At 38.5% G+C, this 23,805-nt stretch overlaps 1 protein-coding gene across 2 annotated transcripts in view; it reads left to right on the plus strand.

Annotated features, from left to right (window-relative positions):
- ELAPOR2 (endosome-lysosome associated apoptosis and autophagy regulator family member 2) overlaps nucleotides 1-23,805 on the plus strand; it is a 230,751-nt gene that overhangs the window by 151,727 nt on the left and 55,219 nt on the right. For both annotated transcript variants that reach the window (XM_031454811.2, XM_010977996.3), the window contains 2 exons: nucleotides 5,867-5,987; nucleotides 20,528-20,723. In XM_031454811.2, the coding sequence (XP_031310671.1) occupies nucleotides 5,867-5,987; nucleotides 20,528-20,723 (317 nt within the window). The remainder of the gene's footprint in view (nucleotides 1-5,866; nucleotides 5,988-20,527; nucleotides 20,724-23,805) is intronic.

Here is a 23,805-nt window from a genome sequence, read left to right on the forward strand (position 1 = left end):
AGAACCTTGAGATAAGGGATTATCTGGGTGGGCCCTAAATACAGTCACAAAGGGGACGAGACAGAATGGCCACCATTAAAAAGTCCACAGAGGATAAATGCTAGAGAGGATGTGGGGAGAGGGAACCCTCCTACACTGCTGGTGGGAATGTAGTTTCGTGCAGCCATTATGGAAAACAGTACGGAGATTCCTACCTTATGATCCAGCAATGCTGGACACTACTGCTAGGCATATATCCAGAGGATACTCTAATTTGAAAAGATACATGCACACCAATGTTCATAGCAGCACTATATGCAATAGCCAAGACATGGAAGCAATCTAAATGACCATTGACAGATGATTGGATAAAAAAGTATACGCATGCACGCACGCACGCACGCGCGCGCACACACACACACACACACACACACACACACAGGAATACTACTCAGGCATGAAAAAGGAAAAGAGTAATGCCATTTGCAGCAACATGGATGGACCGGAACATTGTCATACTCAGTGAAGTAAGCCAGAAAGAAAGCAAAATACTATGTGATATAACTAATATATGGAATCTTAAGAAGGACACAATTTAACTTATTTACAAAACAGAGACAGACTCCACAGACGTAGAAAACAAACTTATGGTTACCTGGGAGAAAGGGAGGTGTGGGTGAGGAAGTTCGGATTTTGCAGATACTAACTACTACATATAAAATAGACAAACAACAGAGTCCTACTGTATAAAACAGGAAACTATATTCAATACCTTGTAATAGCCTATATAACTGAATCACACTAGAAATTAACACAACATTATAAATTGACTATACTTCAATTGAAAAAAAAGAGAGAGGGGAGGAGAAAGAAGGTAGTGTGTCCAAAGAGGCAGAGGTTGGAGTGATATGTCCACAAGTCAGTGAAACTAGTAGCCACCAGAAGCTGGAAGAGGCAAGGAATGGTTTTTCCCCAGGGTCTCCAGAGGGAGTGTGGCCTCAGTGATGCTGCCTTTGGATTTCTCGTCTCTAGAATTGTGAGACAATAAATTTCTGTTGTTTTGAGTTGCTAAACTTTTGTTATTTGTTATAGCAGCCATTGAAAAACTAATACAGATTTTACTGCCTGAAAGAGGGGAGCTGCTATAGCAAATAACTAAAAATGTGGAAGTGGCTTTGGAACTGGGTAATAAACAGAAGCTGGAAGAATTTAAAGCCCATGATAAAAAAAAGGCCTAGATTAAGGGATAGACTGGGAGTTCAAAATTTGTAGATACTGACAGGCATATGTAGTATAGATAAACAAGATTATACGGTGTAGCATAGGGAAATATATACAAGATCTTGTGGTAGCTTACAGCGAAAAAGAATGCAGCAATGAATATATGTATGTTCATGTATAACTGAAAAATTGTGCTCTACACTGGAGTTTGACACAATATTGTAAAATGACTATAACTCAATTAAAAAAAAGTTTAAAAAGAAAAAAATAAAAGAAAAGGCCTAGATTGCCTAGAACAGACTGTTGGTAGAAATATGGATGTTAAAGATTCTTCCAATGAGGACCCAGGAAAAAGTGAAGAGCACAGTAGAAAAAGCCTATAATAACTTAGAGAATATTAAATTGTCCTAAGCTGAATGTTGGTAGAAATTTTCAGTTTGCTCCTGGTTAGGGCTGAGAAGAAAATGAATACGCTGTTGGAAATGAGAGGAAAGGCAATTTTTGTTAGGTAGTAGCAGAAAGCTCAGTAGAATTTTGTCCTCTGGTTGTGTGGAAGGTAGCACTTGGAAGTGATGAACTTGGATATGACAGACAAGGTTTCTGAGCAACATGTTGTAGGTATAGCTAGTTCCTTCTTGCTGCTTTTAGTAAAATGTTAGGGAAAAGAGGGGAAACGAGGGGAGAATCGTTAAACAAAAAGGATCCCAGACTTGATTATTTGGGAAAGTCTCAGCCTAAGCAGATGGCAAAAGATGCTAATATTAGGAGATACACCATTAGGAAAGTATGCTTTGTAGAGAAGGCAAAGAGTGTGGCCGGAAAACCTTTTGCTCGTGCCAAAGAAATTGAGTATGTGACTATGGACCTCAACCATCTCAGCAGAAGCCAGAAACAGAGATGAGACTATCCACGAAAGCCCTGAGGAGGATCTTCCATCCAATGACATGAATCCTGTGACATGCACGGGTTTTGATAATATCAGTGGAAATCATGCCAGCAGCAAGACAGTGACAAAGATGGAGGAAATGGAGGAAGGTCATTGGATTCTCAAAACTTTACAGGCAAGAAGCAGCCCAGTAAAACTGTTCAGCTACAAACATGGTCTACTTTAAAAAGAATAAAATAAAATAAAAGAATGACTTTGAGGATGGAGCCTTGGGTCCAGAGGTTGGAGCCAAGAACTACAGAGGATTATTCCCAGGCCTTCAAACCTAATGGAATTTGCTGGATTTTGAAATTGCTTGAGGCTGTTGACTTCTTCCCTCCTCCCTAACTTCCACTTTATCCTGTTTTGAATGAGAATGAACTGTTGTTAATGTCAAAAACTATCATACTTTGGAAGCAGGTAACACAGGTCCACAGATGGAGAGGAATTTTGCCCCACCATAGGTCATAACCAGAGTCTCCCTGATTTGGACAATTAGATTTGGGACCTTTGAGCTGATGGCATGTGGATGAGGTTTTCGACTCTGAGCTGATGCTGTAACAGGTTGAGACTTCAGGGGATGTTGGTATATGGTGAATGTACTTTGCATGTGGGAAGGATAAGAATCTTCGAGGCCAGAGGTTGGCTGAGTAATTCATTCCCCTGCAAAAAAGATATCCACATCTTCATCTCTGGAACCTACAAATTCTTATCTTTTACAGAAAAAAAGACTGAAGATGTGAATAAGTTAAGAATCTTGAGAGGGGAAAATTATTTTTCACGATCTATGTGGGTCCTAAATGCGATCACAAGTGTCCTTATAAGAATGAGATGGAGGGAGATACAACAGAAGAGGAGAGGGCAGCGTGACCACAGAGGCAGAAACTGAGTGGTGCAGCCACTAAACCAATGAACAGCAGCAGCCACCAGCAACTTGAATAGTCAAGGCAAGGATTCTCCCATGGAGCCTCCGGAGGGAGCAGACTGACCAATGCCTTAATTTGGCCCAGTGATACAGATTTTGGACTTTCTGTTTCCAGAACTGTGAAAGGATAAATTTCTGTGATCTGAAGTGGCTAAGGGTGTCGTAATTCATGGCAGCATCCATAGAAAACTAATAAAGAAATTTGTGCTTCTCTGTGGGCTCCTGGGTTCTGTTCCAGTGTGAGACATCCTAAGATTACTCTTAGACTTCTGTAACCGTCAGGCTTTTGTATTCAAAACTTTGCCCACTCCTATTTTAAAACAGTAACCTTCTATTTTAAGCACAATGGTGTTATAGAAACTGAAAACACTGGTAAATAAACAGAAGGCTTGACTTCTGCTCTCAGCTATGCCATTTACTAGCTGGATGTCGCTGAGTAAATCACCCAGTTTAAACAGTGAGAATAGTTTTAACTGTCTTCCTTAATCCACATAATTATTACGAGTATTTAATGATATAAATACATGTGAAAACTACTGGGTAATGTAAACGTAAGATTCTATGATTCTCACTTAGTAATAACATTCCCTTAAACTATAGCAAAGTTATCATGAGCGATTTTGTACGTAAATAGCGGAACACATGAAACATCTGTCCCCCTTGAACTCGATGCTGGAAGTGGAATTTTGTGGTCAGATTTTTGAACACTTGAAAGCTTTTGATACATGTGACATATTTTTCTCCCGAAAGCCTGTACCACTGTATTCTCTCATTGGAAGCACATGAGTACTCATTTTACTGTCCTGTTACCTTAGAGAGTTTTAAAAAAATTTTAAGTGTCATGGCAGCTTGATGGAGATCATTATTTGTGTTTTTTGGGCAAGGTTCACCTTTTTTCCACAGACCCCTTGGGCATTCGTATCATTCTTTAGTGAATTGCTTGTGTTCTGTGACCATATTTCCAAATAGTTATTTGTCCTTTTTCTTCCTGATTTTCAGAGACCCAATATTCTTAAATTAATTAACCTCTGTTGTGTGTTTCTTTACCAGTTCGTCGTTTTGTTGTTTACCTTTTACTTTTGTTTATGATGCATTTTGCTGTTAGTGACTTCATTGTGTTTTCCTCTGTCCCTCTTTTCCTTCCTTTACTTCTTCCTTTCCTCCCTCCTTCTTCCCATCTTTCCCTCTGGAAAGCCTTTCCCATTTGATGGCTTTTATTGTTTGTTTTTTTTTTTAATAGGTATGTCAGTTTGCCCTTTATTGGCAGTAAAACGTACTTGAAATCCAGACTCTTGTCAAATAACTTAATCTCAAATTGTCTGTTACCAAACTTTGTAAAAAAAAATTTGAGTGGAAAAAATGCTATTCAGAGATGATGGCCCGAAGGATATACTAAATTTTATTTCTGGAGGAGAGTCTGATGCGGCATACAGACCTTTGGTGATTACACCTTCCAGCCTGGTAATTACACCTTCTCTAACTCTCATTCCTTCCTCATTTTATCTTCTGTATCTGCGGAAATTGAAGAAAGGGAAACACACTCAGGCAGTTTGTGCCTTACTGTGTCACTGCCAGTCCCTTCCTTTGTATTGTCCTCTGTACCCTCATTGTCCTTAATAAGGATGGTAATTCTACCACTCAGCAAGGCTAAACCAATGTAGCTTAACTGCCTAACATTTTACATGCACTATCTCAATTAATTTCCACAAGAACCATACAAGATAGAAAATATTATTATTCTAATTTTACCAGTGAAGAAATGGATGCTTTGAGAAGTGGCTTACCTAATATATCACATAGATTGTACGTGGAGGAACGGGATGTGAATTCAGACTCAGACCTGTCTGATTCCAGAATCCACCTGTTAACTGGTGTTCTTTCCAGGTGTGTACACACACACAGACACACACACACACCATATACACACACACAGAAACCGCCACCTCCCACACCCGGTTTCCTTAATGGTGATATGGTGGTATTCCCATTCACTTCTGTCATTGGTAGAACAAGGGGGGCAGAGTAGATGAAGCAGACTAGCAGCTTCTAAGATGGTGAATCTGAACATGTTTGGGAGTAGATTTAGAACTTCTCTCACTCTTGAAATGCTCCAGTGACATTTTGTCCTCGTTCCTCTCAGCCCAGGCATCTCAGCTGTGTAATGTGCTCTGACCAAGGGCGGTCACTGTGAAGATGTCAAAGCAACCAGAGGCCAGAGACAAGTGGGTTGGTCTTAATTTGGCAGTTGTAATAAATGGTCCATTTTATAGTCTGTAATTGAGGGGAGCCTGCTGTGAAAGGAGTGTATTGAGCCTGGTAGCCTTTTAGTTTGTGTTTGGATGATTGGTTATTATACCTTTTGTTAAATTTTACACAGAGGGAGAAATTAGGTCATTGAGAATGGTTCTCTTCTTTTTTTTTTTGGAAAGACTTGAGACAGTGATAGCTTTCAATTTCCTAGGGTTATTTTGCTCTTAGATTCATATCTATCAATTATTTAGAGCTTCAAAAAGCTTGCAAAAAAATAGAGTGGTGTGCTATAGCCTTTTGGAGTGAGTGAGACTGAAGGTCAATGGTCACACGGTGAGACACTGGCTGTCTTGACCCTCGTCACATCCTTGGCACCAATTCAGTGCCTGGCAGGATCCGTTCTTGCTCACAAAACTTCTCAGTGTGGATTGAGTTGGGGGAGAATGAGAATCAACCAGAGAGTACATGGAACCAGGCTGACAGGCAAGTTGGGGGATAACTGAGAAAGCACAGTTGTCCCATTAAAACCGGCTCTAACAAAGGCTTGTTTTTGTGATTCTTTGCAGAAAGATTACCACTTTGAATACACAGAATGCGACAGCAGTGGCTCCAGGTGGAGAGTTGCCATTCCGAATTCTGCCGTGGACTGCTCTGGCCTGCCTGACCCAGTGAGAGGCAAAGAATGCAGTATGTTCTGACTTTCTGACCATTCCTTTTCCATATGAAACCACAGCCCTTCACGTGAGCCCCGGAAGTGAATTGTAATGAATAGGAGAGACCTTTGCGAAAAGGAGTGTTGATGTTGAGCAGAGCAAAAGCATCCTTTCTCGACACTCAGTGTCCTTGTGTCCAAAGTCTGTAACGAGACCTAGCCACTCCTAAAGGATTTTTTTTTTTTTAAAACCTCTGGTTTAGTGTCTTACTTGAAACTCAAAGGAGCAGAATTTCTCTTTAATAGATTTCTTTTTTTTCTTTACATTTAAAAAAACTTTTCAAAAGTTGTTTGGTATACTTAACATTTGTCATGCATAATAGTGTTAAACACATGACCTAAAATGTACCATCTTAATCATTTTTAAGTGTACAGATCGGTGGCATTAGGTGCAGTCATAGTCTTGTGCTGTCCTCACCAACACGCACCCACAGGATGCTTTCATCTGGTAATGGATTTCTTTTTTTTTTTTTAAGACATAGAAATATTGTAATTTGCCTTCTTAGTGTAACGTGCAGAGAGATTCGAGAATTGATGATTGTCTTTTAGCCATAAAGCAGATTTCAGTGCAGCATTATGAATTAACAGAGAAATAGGTCATGAAATTTATTTTCGTTTATAAACTCTACTTTTTAAAATACTTAAATTTGGTGAGTCCCAAGTCCCTGCCATGAAGGAGTCATGGGGTGTCCTGGAATTCAAAGCTGAAAGGAAGACCGAGAAATAGTATTTTGGTTTTCCTGCAGTCTTCCAAATATTCCTAAAAGCTGAGTTCTTCTGTTCCCAAATGAAAGAGCAGATAAGCAAACTAAACAGATAGTTAATTCCTTCTTGTTCATAGAGAAACTGTATTTCCGTTACAGGCTGGAGGAATTTTATAGGCGTGGGCTGACTGACAAAAGAGAGATGGGAAGACCGCAAGTCTTAGAAGGAAAATTAAGGAAGAAAGCCATTATTTCTTGGTAAATGGTATGAAATGAATACAGAGAGAACCTGAGGACCCAGGTAGCTTGGGAAGGACTTCGTTCAGTCTAGCATGAATCTTAAGAGGGTAGTGGCGTCAGTGTAGAAGAAAGTGATCTAAGGCTGGGGTGTGTGCCACCGCCTGTGCAGAGAGGACCAGCACTCAGTGAGACAGGGTTGCAGTTAAAAGGAAAACAGCCTGGATATTGCCTATGGAATTAGCTCATTGAAAACTGCTTCTGTCGCTTCTTAGAAAATCTGTATATCATTTATCTATACTTCCCCTTTACTTGTGGGTTAATTCTTTGGTTCCCTTGTAGACAATCCTATTGAGGTGGACTACATAACCATCTTGAATACTACTCTGGATCTAAGTGGTGTGCTGCTGTTGGCTAGCGCTGGCTTTTGAGAACTGGTTGTTCATTTGAAATGGGCCACAGTGGAGTATTTACATTATGGGAATCGGCAAATACTACAAATCAGTGCCTCTTGAGAGCTGGTTGTTCAATACTTACCAGCACAGCACTGACTAGATTTATTGGCCAAGGGTTCAAAAATCTGTTTCAGGATTGATGCCTGAATAGGAATTATGTCTTTGAATGTTGCCAGGGATATTTTCTCCTCATTATATACTATAATCTTCCACAGATAATGTTAGGAATTTGACACATGGGCTAGAACTTCTCTAACAAACTAGTTCTAGTAATCAAGTCATTATTTTAAAAATGAAACCCTAGAAATGATGACACTTACATGATGGCTGGGATATTTTTTATCTTGGTAGTTTGAAATCTGAAATCTGAATTTGTATTTCTGTATGCTATACTTATAACTGCTCTGGAAGTTATTAGTATTGTGTGGTAAAGGCAAGTTATTTTAAAACTCACAAGAAACTTAATAAAGCTAAGTAACTTAGAAGCTTGGTGAATTCATAACATTAAACATGGTGCTTACCACATTACTAGTTATTAACGTACTGCTGAAGGCAGTTATGGTGTTAACTGAATATTTCTTCAATGTCTTAAATTTTCTACTGTTAATAATAGCTAATAATCATGTACTGATTATATGTTCAACATCGTGCTTAGAGTTTTCCATCATTTTCCATTGTATCCTCACAACAACCCTTTCCGATAGCCACTTGCAATGTTTCCAGTTTACTGATGAGACAACTCAGAGTTAAAGTGGTAGGTTACTGCAGGTCAGGTCATATGGCCAGGACGTGGTACATCTGGGGTTCAGATACAGATCTGTCTGTATCTGACTCTTACCTACTGAATTAGATTGCCGGTTGAAGATGACAGCCTGGAGAAGTTTCCAGGGCCTCATGGGGCAGGGGGCAAGGGACATGAAGCTCTGTTGCTGGCCATCTTCAAGGGAAGATATTAGAAACTTGTGCTTCAAGGATAAAAAGATGAAAGAGGATGAAAGTGTTGGGGTTGGGGAATGACATGCTACTAGCAGGTGTACCTGAGTGATGCCCAAACCTGGGATGGTGGGTGATGCCCACAGATGTTGGACACAGCGGTTACGCCATGATGATATGGCTCGGAGGTTGGGCCATATAAGGGAAAATCAAGAAGTGGAACGTGGCAGCTTCAAGTAAGTGAAAACATTTAGGGCAGTGGTTGTGGGCGACATAATTTCCCCAGATCCTAATGTCTCTCAGTGAAGCAAACTCCAGAATTTGGCCTCAGTTGGAATTCCTATAGATTCTTCAAAATGTAATTGGGTAGATCCTTCCCTCTTTCTCAAAAAGAAGCAGTAGAGGATGCCTTTCCTTAGAAAGGGATTACAGGAATGTTCACATAATACAGTTATACATGTTTTTGTAAAATTGATGGGCAAGCTATATTATATCTTTATTTAAAACAATCATGTAAAATATGGCTCTAAGTCTCCTCAGAGTAAAGTTACAGAGAAGCCAGGTATCAGTTTTTGTTGTGCTGAATCCCTGGGCTATAGGTGAACTTGAAACTTGTAGCACTTAGGAAATAGGATGGGGAGACCCCTGGTAACTGACTGACACAGGTCTCCATTGTCCTTCTGTCCCCTCTGCTGTAGAGACCTCTCTCTCTTAGGCAGTGCTGCACTGGGCAGGCCACTGAGATGGCTTCAAATCTCTCCTCTCTGTGGGCTCCAGGCTTAGCTCCAGGGAACTTTGTGCTTCTTCTAAGCCCTGGTGCTGAGTCCCTTGTCCTTGGGCATTATCCATTGTTTGAAGTGTTGGCATCACTCAGGCACAGCTTGCAAGTAGCACATTATTCCTGAACCTGGCACTCACTGTCTTCTCCCTGATGAGGGGATGTAACCCCTGTCCCAACCCCATCTCTTCTCCACTGCTAGGTCACTTCCCTCTTGTGCAAGAGTTTCTTAAATCTTCCTTTGACCCTCTGGGAATCCTCTAGACTTTCTTAGATTATTAAAAGCAGTAGTCACTTTGGAATGGTGGCCTCGGTAGGCTACGTTCTGTTTCTCTCTCTTTGCTCTCACCCAACCACATTAGAGAAAAGGGACTTTTTATTTCAAACCAAACCTTAGAAATAAAAGCCTGGCTCCTAGGAGTGAGGAGAGAATTCCTTTATCAAGAACTATTTTCAGACAAATCTAGAGCACAGAGGGGAAAATAAACATAATATATAAGTATCTCTTCTTTTGGGAAGTGTGTATCTGCTATTGTTTGCTCCTTCATGTATTTCTCAGCCCATGACTTCAAGTACAACCTTAACACATTATTTTCTAATTTGGGATGACTATTTAAGGCATCTGTAATTCCATTTGGTATGTTAGCACCAAGTCATAGTATTCTGGGCATTGTTTAATGCTGTACTTCAGTATTTATATAAACTAATATATGGTTCTTGGATTAAAAATGCTGTATTCAGATTAGAAAAAAAAACTTGGATATAATTTTTTTTCCTTTATTCATTGTGTCACTCAGATCTGTTGTTAAGACCTACATTTCATGGCTTTAAGGAGTAAGCAGAGGTGGCAGTTGGAGTCAACAGTTTTTGATTCCAATTTGGAGTTGAAAGAAGAGGAAGGATTCTCAAGAATTGGTTTTAGATTCCTGGGTGGGATATTTACAAATCCATTTTGGGGGATCACAGCTCTATTAAATGTAGACTTTCCCCAGGATTCCATACATAGTCTGTTTCAGTTGTATGGAGTTGTTACTTGTATGGCAGCCAGTCCATTTGGGCAAATTGAGTATGTTAGTATTGAACGGTGATTGCATATCATGCTGTAAGTTTGTTCTATGGAACTCTCATCCTAGAAATATTTCATATAAATAAAGCATGTCGGGGTTTTCTGTGGTGAAATACCAGTACTTTTTAGAAAATGGTGAATAATGTCTCCCCTTCACCAAGGGATACAGTGTACATTTTTGTAATAAAGTCTCTGAGATACATAATTCATATTTATAGAACATTTACTGTGTGTTAGCTGCATTCTCTTTTACCCAGAGTTTCCCAAGATTATTTGATTATAGGACTCTTATCCAATGTGTAGTTGGACCCTTTTGGCTAATTTCTGCAGATACTGTTTTTGGGGAAGCACAGATTTAAACACACATGCCTGGCTAATTTAGTATATTTTTATATGTTGTGACTTATGCTGTGATTTAACTAATTTCATATAACTTCTTTGCTCTCTAAGGTTCAGTTGTAGCATTACTGCTTTGATACCCAGTCACAGACAACCCACAGTTTATGGTCAGATGTGGTACACACCTGGGATTAAACCCCAGATTTGCAACGGACTTGTATGTCTTGGGCAAAATACTCAGTCCACAGCTATTTATTGAGCTTTAATTCATTCACTAAACATTTGTTGAGTATTTTCTGTATTGTTGACAAAAGGGGTCCAAAAATAAATGAGCAAAAGAATCCTGTTTACTAGGACTTTTGATTCTAATAAGGGAGCAGATGGATAAATTATTTGTAGTCTAGGGACAGCGTGCAAGATAGGTTTAAATACGTGGGGTGATCTTACCAAGGAGGGAGGGGTACCTTCTGCTCAGAGGGAGTCAAGAGGACCTCACAGTGAAGCAGGTGTAAGTGTGAAGTTCAGACTGAGCAACCTTGGGAAGTTATCTGACCCCTGGCAAGTTCATGTGAAAAACTGCATCCTGACAATTGTGTCCTGGCAAAGAGCTGAGATGGGGATTAAATGACTTACTTAATGGGTCCTATGTGTTAATTTTCTGAGGGTCTCTGAGGTGAACCCTGAAGGAAGCTGTTCATTAACTCGATGGAGCAGCATGGCATTTGAGGCACAGGAAACGTGGGCAGAGGTGCAGCTTAGGGGCCACTCTGGGTTTTCTTGGGGCCTCGGGAAGACCTGGTGTGGCTGGTGCTCTGGGAGGATGTGAGCAGAGACAGATTCTGGTAAATCTCGTAGGCACCTCTGTGCTATACTAAGGACATAGACTTGGGGACAGTCATTCACAGGTGCTTAAATGAAGTGGTAACTATCATCTATAGAGCCTGGAATCATAATTGTACAATAATGTAACTTTGTGATAATAATAGTGAAAAGTTATAATAGCCAGTCTTTACTCACTGCATTTCAGGCACAGTTGTAAATGCTATACAGGTATTCACTCAAATCCAGTCACCCCAACAAGCTGGTGAAGTAGGTATTCAGATTTCCTCACACAGGTAGGTCACAGGCAGAACTGGGTGTGAAACCAGGCAGTCTGGCCCCTGGGTGCATGTCCTCAGCCCCTGTGGTGTCCCCTTTGGACAGCACTGCAGTGTTTGCCAAACAAGCGTGAGACCCCTTCTTGAGGCATCGTGCTCCCCTAACATTTACCTCTGGACGGAAATGAGCTGCAAATTAAAATCCCCTGTAGGTAAATGGGTTTTTTTTAAATGGCATCTAAAGGCTCAGATAATATTGCTTGGTGGGTCATTTTCATTGATTAATGATCTGCTTGTAGATTTTATTCTTCATTGTGTCTTTTTCAGAAAAATGAGAGACTAACATTCAGAATTTAGGGCACATTTATAGTCATATCCTCCAATACAATAAGTTGCTTAGTGTTTGTTTTTTTTTTTTTTCCTTTCCTGTGCCTAGAAAATTGTTGGTGCTAGATACATACAGTATATATCCATTATTCAATGTGTATGAGAAAAATACTGGTACTTTTTCAACTATAGAAATTCTTAATTTAGAATAGAGTCCTGTGTCATTTTTCCCAAGAGAAGAAGTGCTGTCATCCTCTGCTGGGTCCTAAGACAGCTCCAAACACTGGGATATTTGCTGATTGGTTAGCTTTGGTGTCATCAGATGAGAGACTGCCTTCAGTGTTTCACTTCGGTAGGTGAAACACAGAGATCTAGTCAGATTGGTAAAAATTTGTGAAATTTCTACATATGAAAGGACAGAAATGCTTTGTCCTCAATAGGCTTAGTTTGGAATGTTGATGCATCAGATTCCAGGTGGAAAAGCGTTGAGGTTAAATCTGCTTAGAAGCACACAAGTGGTAGGTGAGAGGCAGGAACGGATGAGATTGTTAAGATAGATAGCAGATCAAAAACAGGCTTTACATCAGTTGCAGCGTTTGATGGGAGCTTTGGTTGAGGGAGCTTCTTTGAAAAAAGTGTTTTAGAAGGAGATGAGAGAACTCAGCCCTCAAAACTGCAGAATCAAGGGCAGAGAGACTGTTAGGAAGTACAGGGTTACCAACAGTTTCTAAGGAAGAGGAAAAGTTGAGGGTGATAATCAAAGTGTTAGGGCCTAATTGGAAGTTGAGAATACTGATTTCACAGCTGCATTGCTCTGCCCCCTTTGGTGACCTCATCAGATACTCTCAACATTTTCCTTCCCTGGCCTTCGCTGCTCTATTTTTTCCCATAAACCTTGTGCCATCCTGTGCTTGATGAACTGGAATTTATCTCCTTCCCCATCAAACACTGAAGTCAGGAAGCCACATAAAATACATTTTTTTTTTAAAGATGAAAACTACCTTAGTTAGCTTTCACTTATGAGAACATGGGAAATTTTAATCTAGGCTCTGCTGATTTAGTAGGGATTGTATCTGTGTTGTCACACAGGTCAGTTTTCCTGCCAGTTGGTGATTTTTTTTTTTTTTTTTTTTTTGTCAGGGGGCTGGTGTTCTGTCTGGTAAGTCTTCTTTCTCTAAGAAGTGCAGTGACCGTCGCGCCCTCCTGCCTGGTAGGGTTCTGTGAAGACCCATTCATTGGAGAGAATGTTAGAGGTGCAAATTAGTTTTCAGAGATGTAGAGGCAATCCTTCCACGGAATACTGTTTTCAGAGAACAGTGAATTAGAGGACATTAGCCGGAACTGGTTTGTTATTAATGTACTCTTTTGTATGTCTGCCGTTTCCCTTTCATTTTTGTAAAAGAGAAGGGTGAAAATTATTTTTCTCCCTTCTCTGTCAAAGAATTTCACAAATGTGAACTTAAAAACACATCTCTGTGATCTCTATCTTCATCCCCAAGTCTTAATGGAATGTAAAAGATGGCTCTTGGTAGGATCAGGCTTTAAGAGTTCGATTCTGAACATACTAAGTGAAGTAAATCAGAGGGAAAAACATAAATACAATATGATATCACTTGTATGTGAAATCCAAAATAGGATACAAATGAACTTATTTATGAAACAGAATCAGACTCACAGACATAGAAAACAAACTTACGGTTACCAGGGGGAAAGGGTGGGGGTGGAGGGATAAATTAGAAGTTTGGGATTTTCAGATACAAGCTATTATGTATAAAATAGACAAACAACAAGGTCCTATAGCACAAGAACTATATTTAATATCTTGTAATAACCTATAATGAAAAAGAGTATATATATGTATAACTGAATCACCATGCTATACATCAGACACTAACACGATATTGTAAATCAACTATACTTCAGTTAAGGAAAAAAAAGAGAATTCAGTTCTGATAGTTTTATCATGCCACTTCGGAGCTTAACACAGCAGCTCATTTGTTACTCCACATGGCTGAACAGCTGTGCTAGAACTAGAATTCATGTCTTTTGACTTCTTGGGCAGAGGTTGTGTTTTGTTTGTTTTTTTGTTTGTTTTAATGCTATTCTTCTTTACTTCAGATAAGAGCAGTGGCTTTTTCTCAGTTTAGCCATAATAAAAATCTTTTGGCTTCATGGTACTACAGGGAGTGTATTTATTAGACAGAGAGTCATAGGAGTCGTGAGAGGCCCTTAAATAATGAGTCTGCCCGTAGTGACTTCAGGAAAGTTGGACTGAGTTGCTCCAGGGCAGTCACAGATGAGGAAACTTGGCATCCATGTTGGGAGGGTTTGTACTGGATGATCTCAAGAGTCCCTTTTGGTCCTTGTGATAGTGTTAGTTGTGATTCCATGTCATAATTTATTCCTATTATGAACACATCATGCCTCAGATCACATCATCTGTGAGTTGTAGTGGAGTACTAATATATCTTCAGTGCTCATGAATATTTCCTCCTCGCAGGAGCACTGCAGTGTCTCCACTGTTAGCATTTGCGCAGTGTGACCTTCCATGACTCTCCTCCAGCCTTACTTGAACATGACAGACAGATGAGGTGCTCACAACCAGCCTGCACTGCTGCCTTGTGGATTTCGACAAGAGAAGCACACTTATGATAAATAAAATCTCAATTAAAGAGAACAAGGATTCCCTTCAGCCAAGGGGGGAAAATGCCTTAATGTGAATAACAACATTAGCAAGAAATGGCCTTTTTTAAATGTACCATTTTGGAGTCTTCCTGTCTCACTTTGAGTTTTGTAAAATGAGCGAAATCATGTTTTCTTCTCCAAGAATTTCACAAATAAGAACTTAAAAGAGAGAGTGTCCAAGAGTGTCCAAGCATTCTCCTTGTCACTGGCACTGAGGGAGAAAGAGCCAGTATTTGCTGGATTTGGTCTGATGTTCAGTTTCTCTCAGCTGCTATTTCTTACTTTATTTTTGTTTTCTGTGAGAAGAATTAGAATTATAAGCCTGGCAGGCAGTTGAAGTTTTAATTATCTGATAATGATTATTGTTTGCCTAAAAGTTACCATTTTTGAGGCCCACAAACTATACATTATTTTCCCTGTTGGTACGCCCCTTAATGGCCGTGAATAATAACAGTTGTAAGAGTGACCTTCGTGTGTAGACAGTAATGACAGTGCCTACAGCTCTCACCTTGTTTTACTTACCTTATGTAAATGAAGTGAAACAGTTGAAGAAAAATAGACATATTGGCTCATTTTAATTCTGGAATTGATTTAATTAGTCATTTCCCCATAAATGTATAATTATTTTTTTGTTTAGCTATTAACTTAGGTTAACAGATCAGCTAGAGTTTACAGTTAATTTAGCTTAGTGAAATGTAAATTCAGTCTATTTTGAGGAAGCTAAGTCTGGACTAGACTAGACTACATGCTCCATGAGTCTAGGGACTGTTTTCATTTTACTCACCAAAGTACCCTCAGTGCCTACTAACTACTAGGTACTCAAGAAATATCTGTTGAGTGAATTAATACAGTGTGAATCCTACATACTTACCTGTAATGAGAGTGCATAGGCTCACTGTATCACCAGCATCTCATGGAACAAGTAAATTGGAAATTCTTCTATTACTGCTTCTGATTGCTGTTTACTCTTTAGAAAACAAGTTTCACTAATAAATAACTTTGAATATAAATAGCAAAAATGGATGAATTATGAATAAATGTGATTGATAGCCATCATCTTCCAAAGCATGATCTCTGGAGGAAGAAAAAGCAAAACTAAGAGGCCCTTGTGGTGAAAATATTAAAAATAGATGTTCTTTACTGTTAGGCAGAAATCATAGATGATAATCAGTATATAAATGATTCAATTCAGAAACCATCATTTGGTATATTGTACTGGGTGGTCGCATGAGGATGGTAATGCTTTGAATTTTCTTGTCATTTTTTTACCTTCAGAGTGGTTTCCAGTCTCTCATAGGACCATAAGCTGTCCTGTCAGGGAGGAGGGGGTAAGCCATTTGCTGGTTGCTGACAGATAGATGTAAATGCTTTTTTCCATACCTGGTTTTTCACACCTGCATATTTCAATCTTCATAGTAGCAGAAGTAGATGTCAGAAAAGAAGCAAAAAGCTGAGAAAAAGAACACTGAATTTAGCACATGATCTCTTGATCACAGTTGATTCTCTAAGAATTTGGATTTCTCTCTCTCTTTTTTTTTTTAACCATCACTCTTTTACTGGATGCTTAGGTAGAATATGAAATCCTAGACTGCGTCTACTGTTAAGTAGTGTGTGGACCTTACTCATATAAAGTCTTTCTGCTCTCATATCAGAACTCTGGAGTTGGCTTATCTTTTGTACAGTTACACTAGAATTTCAAGGTTGTTGAAGAAAATTAGTATTTATCTGAGACATGGCTAACTGTTCAAATCAAATCTAGTCAAAGTCACATTCACAACAGTTACAACAGCTATTTGCAATAACTATCATCCTGCTTTTGTTGAAATGGTCCAATGTTGTAGTCTAAATAAATTTGAATGAAAAGAGTGTAGTCCTTAAGGTTATAAAAACCCTTTATGATCCAACTAAAGACCAAATGGCAAGAAAGCAGTGTTAAAGTCAAAAGTAGATGCAACTAGGGTAGAAGATAGCAGAAGAGGGAAGGCGGTTCATGATTGGTGCCTGCGAGAAGAGGTCACAGGGCTGCATTGACAATCTCCTGGAGTTTAAAAAAAAAAAAAAAAAGGATGGGAGGTTGGACTATTTTGGCTTTAAAAAGTAGACCCATAACATCAGGGGAAGAGAGAGAGGTGAGTAATAGAAAACATTTGCTTCTCGTGAGCTGAAGGGCACCTCATGACACAGTTGAATATTATAATACAGACCCTTTGAAAGCAATTAAAATATGTTTCCTCAGTATTTATTTTAAAAAAATTCTCCTGGAGTAAATTGTATTTAACAGGAGTTCTTCCCTTCGTTTGACAAGTGGCTCTAGAGCTGGCTTCCAGGATGGGAAAAAAAAATTGAGGAGGAGCAAATGATTAAAATACAAAAAGCTTTAGACTCTTTAGCTCCCCTGTATTATTAAAGGCCTCGTACCCATTGATTGACTTTGACCATGTAATTATTCTCAAGAGGTATAAAATCATCATTCTAGTGGCAGAATTCTTATTTTCCCAGACCCTTGAATTATATTATTAATAATTGTTGCCAACAGTTATTACATGCTTTGTGCCAGGCACACAGCTAAATGTTTTATATGGAATATCTCATTTATTCCTACAACTCTTGGAGATAGATATTATTACTGTTTTCCTTTTATAGGCAAGGACATTGACCTTCATGGGATTTTGTAGCTTGCTAACATATTTTGTAAATATGTGTGTTTTAACTATAATATGTTAAAAATTTCACAAGAAATCTGAGCATAGGAAATTGTTATTGCTTTATAATGCACATGAATATTGTTTAACAGTTCAAAACAGCAAATGAAGAATGAGATGAAATATAATAGTGAATTAATTTGAAATTACTTGCCATTTTTTACATTGATTATGATAATTATTGCTTGACTTGAATTTCCTTGGGACATGAGCTTTGGAATCATACACAGCCAAATTTGAATATCAGCTTTGCCACTTGTTAAATGGTAACTTTCTAAGCAGGTTATTTAAATATACAGTGCCTCAGTTTCCTCTTCCAGCCGATGGGCATAATATCTTGCTCCTTCTGTTAAAATACATCATTTCTCGTCATTCATGGATTCCATATTTGAAAATGTACCTACCTTAAAAATTTACTTGTAAGTCTGGATCAGTACATGTAATGCTTATTGTCATTTGCAGACATGTACAGAGCAGTAAAAATTTGAGTCACCTGACCACACGGTCCCAACTGAGGTTGAATGAGGTGACGCTCTGCCTTCTTATTTCATTTCTCATACTGTCAGCAGTGTACTTTGCACAGTCTTTTTAATGCCATGATTTTTGCATTTTTGTGCTCTTCATTGGTGATTTTACTGCTTAAAATAGTGCTGAAGTGCTGGCTAGTGACGCAGCAAGAGTGCAAGAGGGCTGTCCTGTGCCTTTTGGAGAAGATTCATATCTGAAATAAGCTTATTTCAAGTATAAGTAGTAGTGCTGTTGGTGAGAAGTTTAATGTTAATGAATCAATAATATTTATTAAATGTTTTTCAACTGAAGCACACATAACCTTGTTTTATGTTCTGATCTGTTGATAAAGATGCTGTGACCAGAGACTTTCAGGAGCCTAACCCTGTATTTTCCCTGGGAGTAGTGGTTCATTATTCACCAATTTAGTGTTCATGATAACTTTGTATAACTAATGTAAGTAAGAGGAGTTGACTGTGTTATAAGTACTCAGTACAGTCACTTTTAACGTTATCTCTTGGTTTCCCTTCTGACCTTAGACAAGGAAATACCTCTGAAAGAGTTGGGGATATTCTTAATGACTTTAAAGTGCAGTAACACTCTCTTATCAAACACAAACACAGTCATCTCCCGTTTAGATTCTAGGGTCCATTTTAACAACTTACAAAAAATCACTTATTATTTAGTTAAAATTTCAGTTTGGGACATTAAACTGAATTGTCTTCCATGATAACTTCATTTTATCAGAAAGTAAATATTTTATTTAAAATTTTCTTTTTATTTATTTTATTGAAGTATAGTTGATTTGCAGTGTTGTGTTAGTTTCTGGCATACAGCATAGTGATTCAATCATACATAACATGTACTCTTTTCTGTTACAGGTTATTATAAGATATTGAATGTAGTTCTCTGTGCTGTACTGTAGGATCTTGTTTATTTAAGAAAGTAAATGTTTTCAGCTTGGCAGGTGGTACAGTCTCACAACTACTCAACTCTGCCATTGTGGTGTGAAAGCAGCCATAGACAATATATAAATAAATGGTTGTGACTGTGTTTCAATAAAACTTTATTTAATAAAACAGGCAGCTGGCCAGATTTGGCCTGTGAGATCTAGTTTGCTGACCATTGATTTAGTGTAATGTGAGATCCTGGTTTATGACATTGTTTATCAGTTTACTGGAAGACATATAAACTGTAGGAAGTAAAATTAATTTTTTCTGTAACTGAGTTTCTCTCTTGGTAGTGTTGGTAGTGATAATAATAGCGTGTAGTGAGCATTTATTAAATGTTGGCACTGTGCTAACCACTTTATTTTGTTTTCTCAGTGTAGCCCTGTAAGGCCAGTTCTATGGTCATTATCTTATTTTTCAGGGACAGAAACTGAGGTCCAGAGAAATGAAGTAACTCAGTTGAGGTCACTGCATTAGGAAACTGTCCAACTTAGTCCCAAGATAGTTTTAACTGTATAGCCAGCATGCAATATTTTTTGCCTAACTAACCTTTTCTTATTTTCTGATGTTCTGCTAATTTTGAGATTTTGATTTGAGGGTTAGAAGTTCATTGTACAGCATCTTAAGCTTTTCTGAAGAAAAACATGTTTATTCAGTGAATAAGTAGATGAATGTGGATTTTAGCTCTCATTCTTAAATTGGTTTTTCAAAATTAGCTTGTTTTTATTTCTTGCTAGGTTTCCAGATGCATTCTAAAAGGGCAGTCTACCTAAACGTGAGGCTTTACTGATTCACTTTCTGCTGGGAGATTTGTTTTCCTTCATCGGATAATTTGGGGGTTTTATTTTGTTCTTGTTTCTTTAGTATCCTGATTAAAGGATTAGAAAGCTCTTTGCTATGTTTGAGTCACTAATACTGCCCTGAGCACAGAGCCACACACTTGAGGGACCCAGTCAGGCATTTGCTGAATGAATAATAACTTAGCAGCAGAATTGCTTTCTTTTCTAAAACAGTGTCAGCGGTTCTGCACATTGCCTGGGGCTGTTGTCTCCCATTCCAGTTCTCAGAATTAGCACAGGACTTGACACCGGGAATACGATGGCGGTTGTGGAAATGACCAGGTGGGAGTTGTGAACGATGAAAGCATGGACTCGTGGAGATATTTGTTTAGTATTGCACTTGAAACACTGGCCTCCCGTTATCCCCTTTATGTTTATGTCAGTCACTGGATCAACCCTTCATTTGCACTTAGTATTTGTCAGATACAGCTAGGAATCCCAAAATAATAATCCCTGTTTTCTGGAAGCTCAAGGTCTCACATCAACTGTTTATGTGTATATGTATATATACGTATATGGCAGGGAGGTTTGTTATGAAGAGGGTTGTTTTTGAGTTAGGAACAGGAGTTTTCCAGGTGAGCAGGTAGCTTGGTCAGTCAAACCAACTTTGGTGTTTCTCCAAAGAAAGATCAGGGTGGGGAGAAAGGGGATGAAACATTTTGGGAATAGTCAGAATTTTGTTGTGGTTGGAAGAGAATGGGTCAAGGGAGGAGCCTAGTAAAATAGGTTGGGGCCAGACTGTCAAGTGTGTGTGGTGATAAGGGAGCCTTTGGGAAGCTTTAATTAGGGTGTGACAGGATCAGAGCTTTATGAAAATAATGCTGATGGCAGTGTGAACAGCAGGAAGTTGATGGGGGTGCAATGACTGATGTGTTCTGTGTTCTTCTGCCTTCCAGCCTTCTCCTGTGCTTCTGGGGAGTATCTCGAAATGAAGAACCAGGTGTGCAGTAAGTGTGGTGAAGGCACCTACTCCTTGGGCAGTGGCATTAAATTTGATGAGTGGGATGAACTGCCAGCTGGATTTTCCAACATTGCGACATTCATGGACACTGTGGTTGGCCCTTCTGACAGCAGGCCAGATGGCTGTAACAAGTAAGGATCCAAAGGAGCCTTTGGGTCTTGACTGAATACTTGAGGAGGGTGTCATTGCTCTTTTCCAGAAAGAAGTTGAGGATAGTCTTGGTAGTGATTGGGATTATAGATAAACTAACTTCAAAGAGTTACAGTTTTTGGATAGTCCTTATGAATAATATAGCTGAATCTTCATAAGGTTAAAATAATTGCTCTTAGGATATAATAGATACTGTATGCAAAAATGCAATAAAGCTATTAGAAAAAGAAATCAATTTGCTAATAACATATTTATAACTATATTCAAGCCAGTGGTCTTAATACAAACCATTCTCTAATTATAATGAAAAATTACAATTTTAAAATTTTCCTCTGAAAGGAAAGACGTAAAACCTTTATTTAGATACTTGATTTTCTTCTGTTGAAGAGAGTGGGTTAAACACCTAAAGTGGGGCGCACCTTTGCTTAATTTCTACCTTTTTAATAGGGGGTTATTAGCTTTGCCTCTGATAATACTGGAGGAATGTTAAATTGTTTTGAAAAACTACAGAATGTTTATTTTCGGACTGTTACCCTTCCTGTTTTCTTTTATTGACTCTGTAACATTTCCTCTCATATGGCCATGTTTAGGAGAATTAAACTTTAGGCCTCTGGGTACCTTCTGACAAAGATGGCTTCTCCAAGAACTCACAATTTTTACAATGAGCTAAAGATGCTGGGAAATTCTTTAGCTGTGATAACACACGTGTTTGCTCCCTCCCTTTCTTCTTTCCTGACTTCCCTCCATCCCTCTTGCTTCCTGGCTGTCTCTCTCTCACTGCCAAGTGACATTTTTACTTTTCTAATAAGGGTCATTTCATCATATAGGTTGTGACGTTATATAGTATTGACAGGATTATTCCTCTAAACATATAAAAAAATACATGTATATATGTATGTATGTTTGTACATATGTCACACATTGAACAATGTTGAGGGTTAAGGGCTCTGACCTTCCTTGAAGTTGAAAACCTGCTTATAACTTTACAGTTGGCCCTTTGTGTCCACTGTTCCACATCTGGCAGATTCAGCCAACCATGGATCAGGTAGTACTGTAATGTGTGTTTATTTAGTGAAAAAGACTCTGAATACAAGTGGACCTGTGCAGATCAAACCTGTGTAGTATATGTATGTGTGTACATACACGTGTATGTGTATACAGGTATCCCTTGCTTTTCCAAAGTTTGCTTTATATCATTACGCTTTTATGAAATACCTATATTATTAGTACCTGTTTTTGCTAACCAAAAGAAATCTGAAGCGGATTTTCGCTTTTACAAAAAAAGGCAAAAATCATAAATAGTGATCAGTGTTGGTTTTGCAGCAAGTGGCACCACCAAGCTCCTTCCCAGAACTACAATCAGTGTCTCAGCATCAAGCTTCTGTAACTTGAAACTGTGTCTGTGGGCATCTGGACTTTATCTTGTTTTATTTTGTAAACCCATTAGCAAGATGTGTCCTAAAGTGATTGCTTCTTTGCTTTATGCCATGGCAGCTTACAAAAGGTTTCATGGGAACACTGTACTTTTGCATAATGGGGGAAACCTGTATGTGTATAATTTAATTTAATTTTTTTTTAAATAAAAGAGTTCCTTAGAGGAAGGTACTAGTAGGATGTTACGAGGCCTCAGATATTTGTTTTGATGGGCAGGAGATAGTGACGTGACTTCTTTTTCTACTTGGAATTATTTACTCATTAAAGAAATTGAACGATAAGTGTAAATTTTTCAATGTATTGTTGTTTAGTATAATGTTCTCAGTGTAAATTTCAGTCTGATACTGGTATGATTATCTCCTTCACTTCTTCCTTCCTTCCTTTTTTCCATCCACCCAATCTTGCATTCTTTTTACTTCTTTTTAATTGCTTGGGTCATAAAGAAGATGTATGTGAAACTTTATAAGAAATTGACAGACTTTTCAAACTGATTGTGTCATTAGACTCCAGCAGTGCATTTGAATTCTGGTTCTTCTACATATTTACCAACGTCTGTATTATCGTCTTGTTTTATTTTAGTCATTCTAGTGCGCCGATGAAAAATGATAGCTCCTTGTGGTTTTAATTTGCATTTCCCTTCTGTATAAAAATGTTGAGCACTGTTCATATGTTCGTTGTCTATATGTTTGTGTGTGTGTGTGTGTGAAGTATCAAAATGTTTAACCATTTGTTACTTTTTTGGGCCACTTTATTATTGAGCTATAGGAGTTCCTTGTGTATGCTGGGTATGTTCTTATCATGTGTATGTTTAATATTTAACATAATACATGCATACACATATGCATGCACATACGCATATATGTGTCTGTAGTACTGCTTTCTGTCTGTAGCTATTGACTTTTCATTTTCTCAATGGTGTCCTTTGATAAAAGTTTAAAATTTGAAAAAGTACAATTTTACCAATGTTTTCTATTATGGTTGGGGTTTTTTTATCTTCAAATATCTTGCAGAGGTCACAACTTTTTCTCAGTTAAGGGTCCTGCTTTCCCGCTTCTTTGCATGTCTAGTAAATTTTTATTGTATCTTGGGTGTCAGGAATGTGAAGATGTAGGGAAATGTGGATTATTTTCTCCTTCATTTAAATGGTTTTGAATGTTGTTCTGGGAGGCGGAGTATTTACTGGAAGAGCACCTTGCTCTCAGCAGGCCTGGTTTTAAAAAGTTTTTAAGGTGGCTCTGCATTGGTTTCACACGTAGTTCTAGGTCATGGTCTATACTCTAGGGCTGGAGTTTTGTGGTTCTTGTAAATAAAATTGCATTGGAACCCAGCTACACTCATTTACTTATATATTGTCTGTGGCTGCTTTTGAGCTACAGTGGCCTAGTTAAGTATTGCAAGAGATACTAGATGTTCACAAAGCCAAAATTATTGACTCTCTGGCCCTTTATGAAAAAGTACTGACTTTATGCTGACAACTGCCCTAGGGTGTGACCCTTATTCCTAATGTGTGGCAATTCTGGAGTCTCAGATGAACGTCTGATATGGTTATTACATTTTCTCCTCTCTGGGTGCCCTGGAGCTCCTGTGACGCCCGTAAAAGTGATGTCTCTGATTATGTCTCAGGTTTGT

This window comes from Camelus dromedarius, chromosome 7 (genome assembly GCF_036321535.1).
Source record: "Camelus dromedarius isolate mCamDro1 chromosome 7, mCamDro1.pat, whole genome shotgun sequence".
NCBI lineage: Eukaryota > Metazoa > Chordata > Mammalia > Artiodactyla > Camelidae > Camelus > Camelus dromedarius.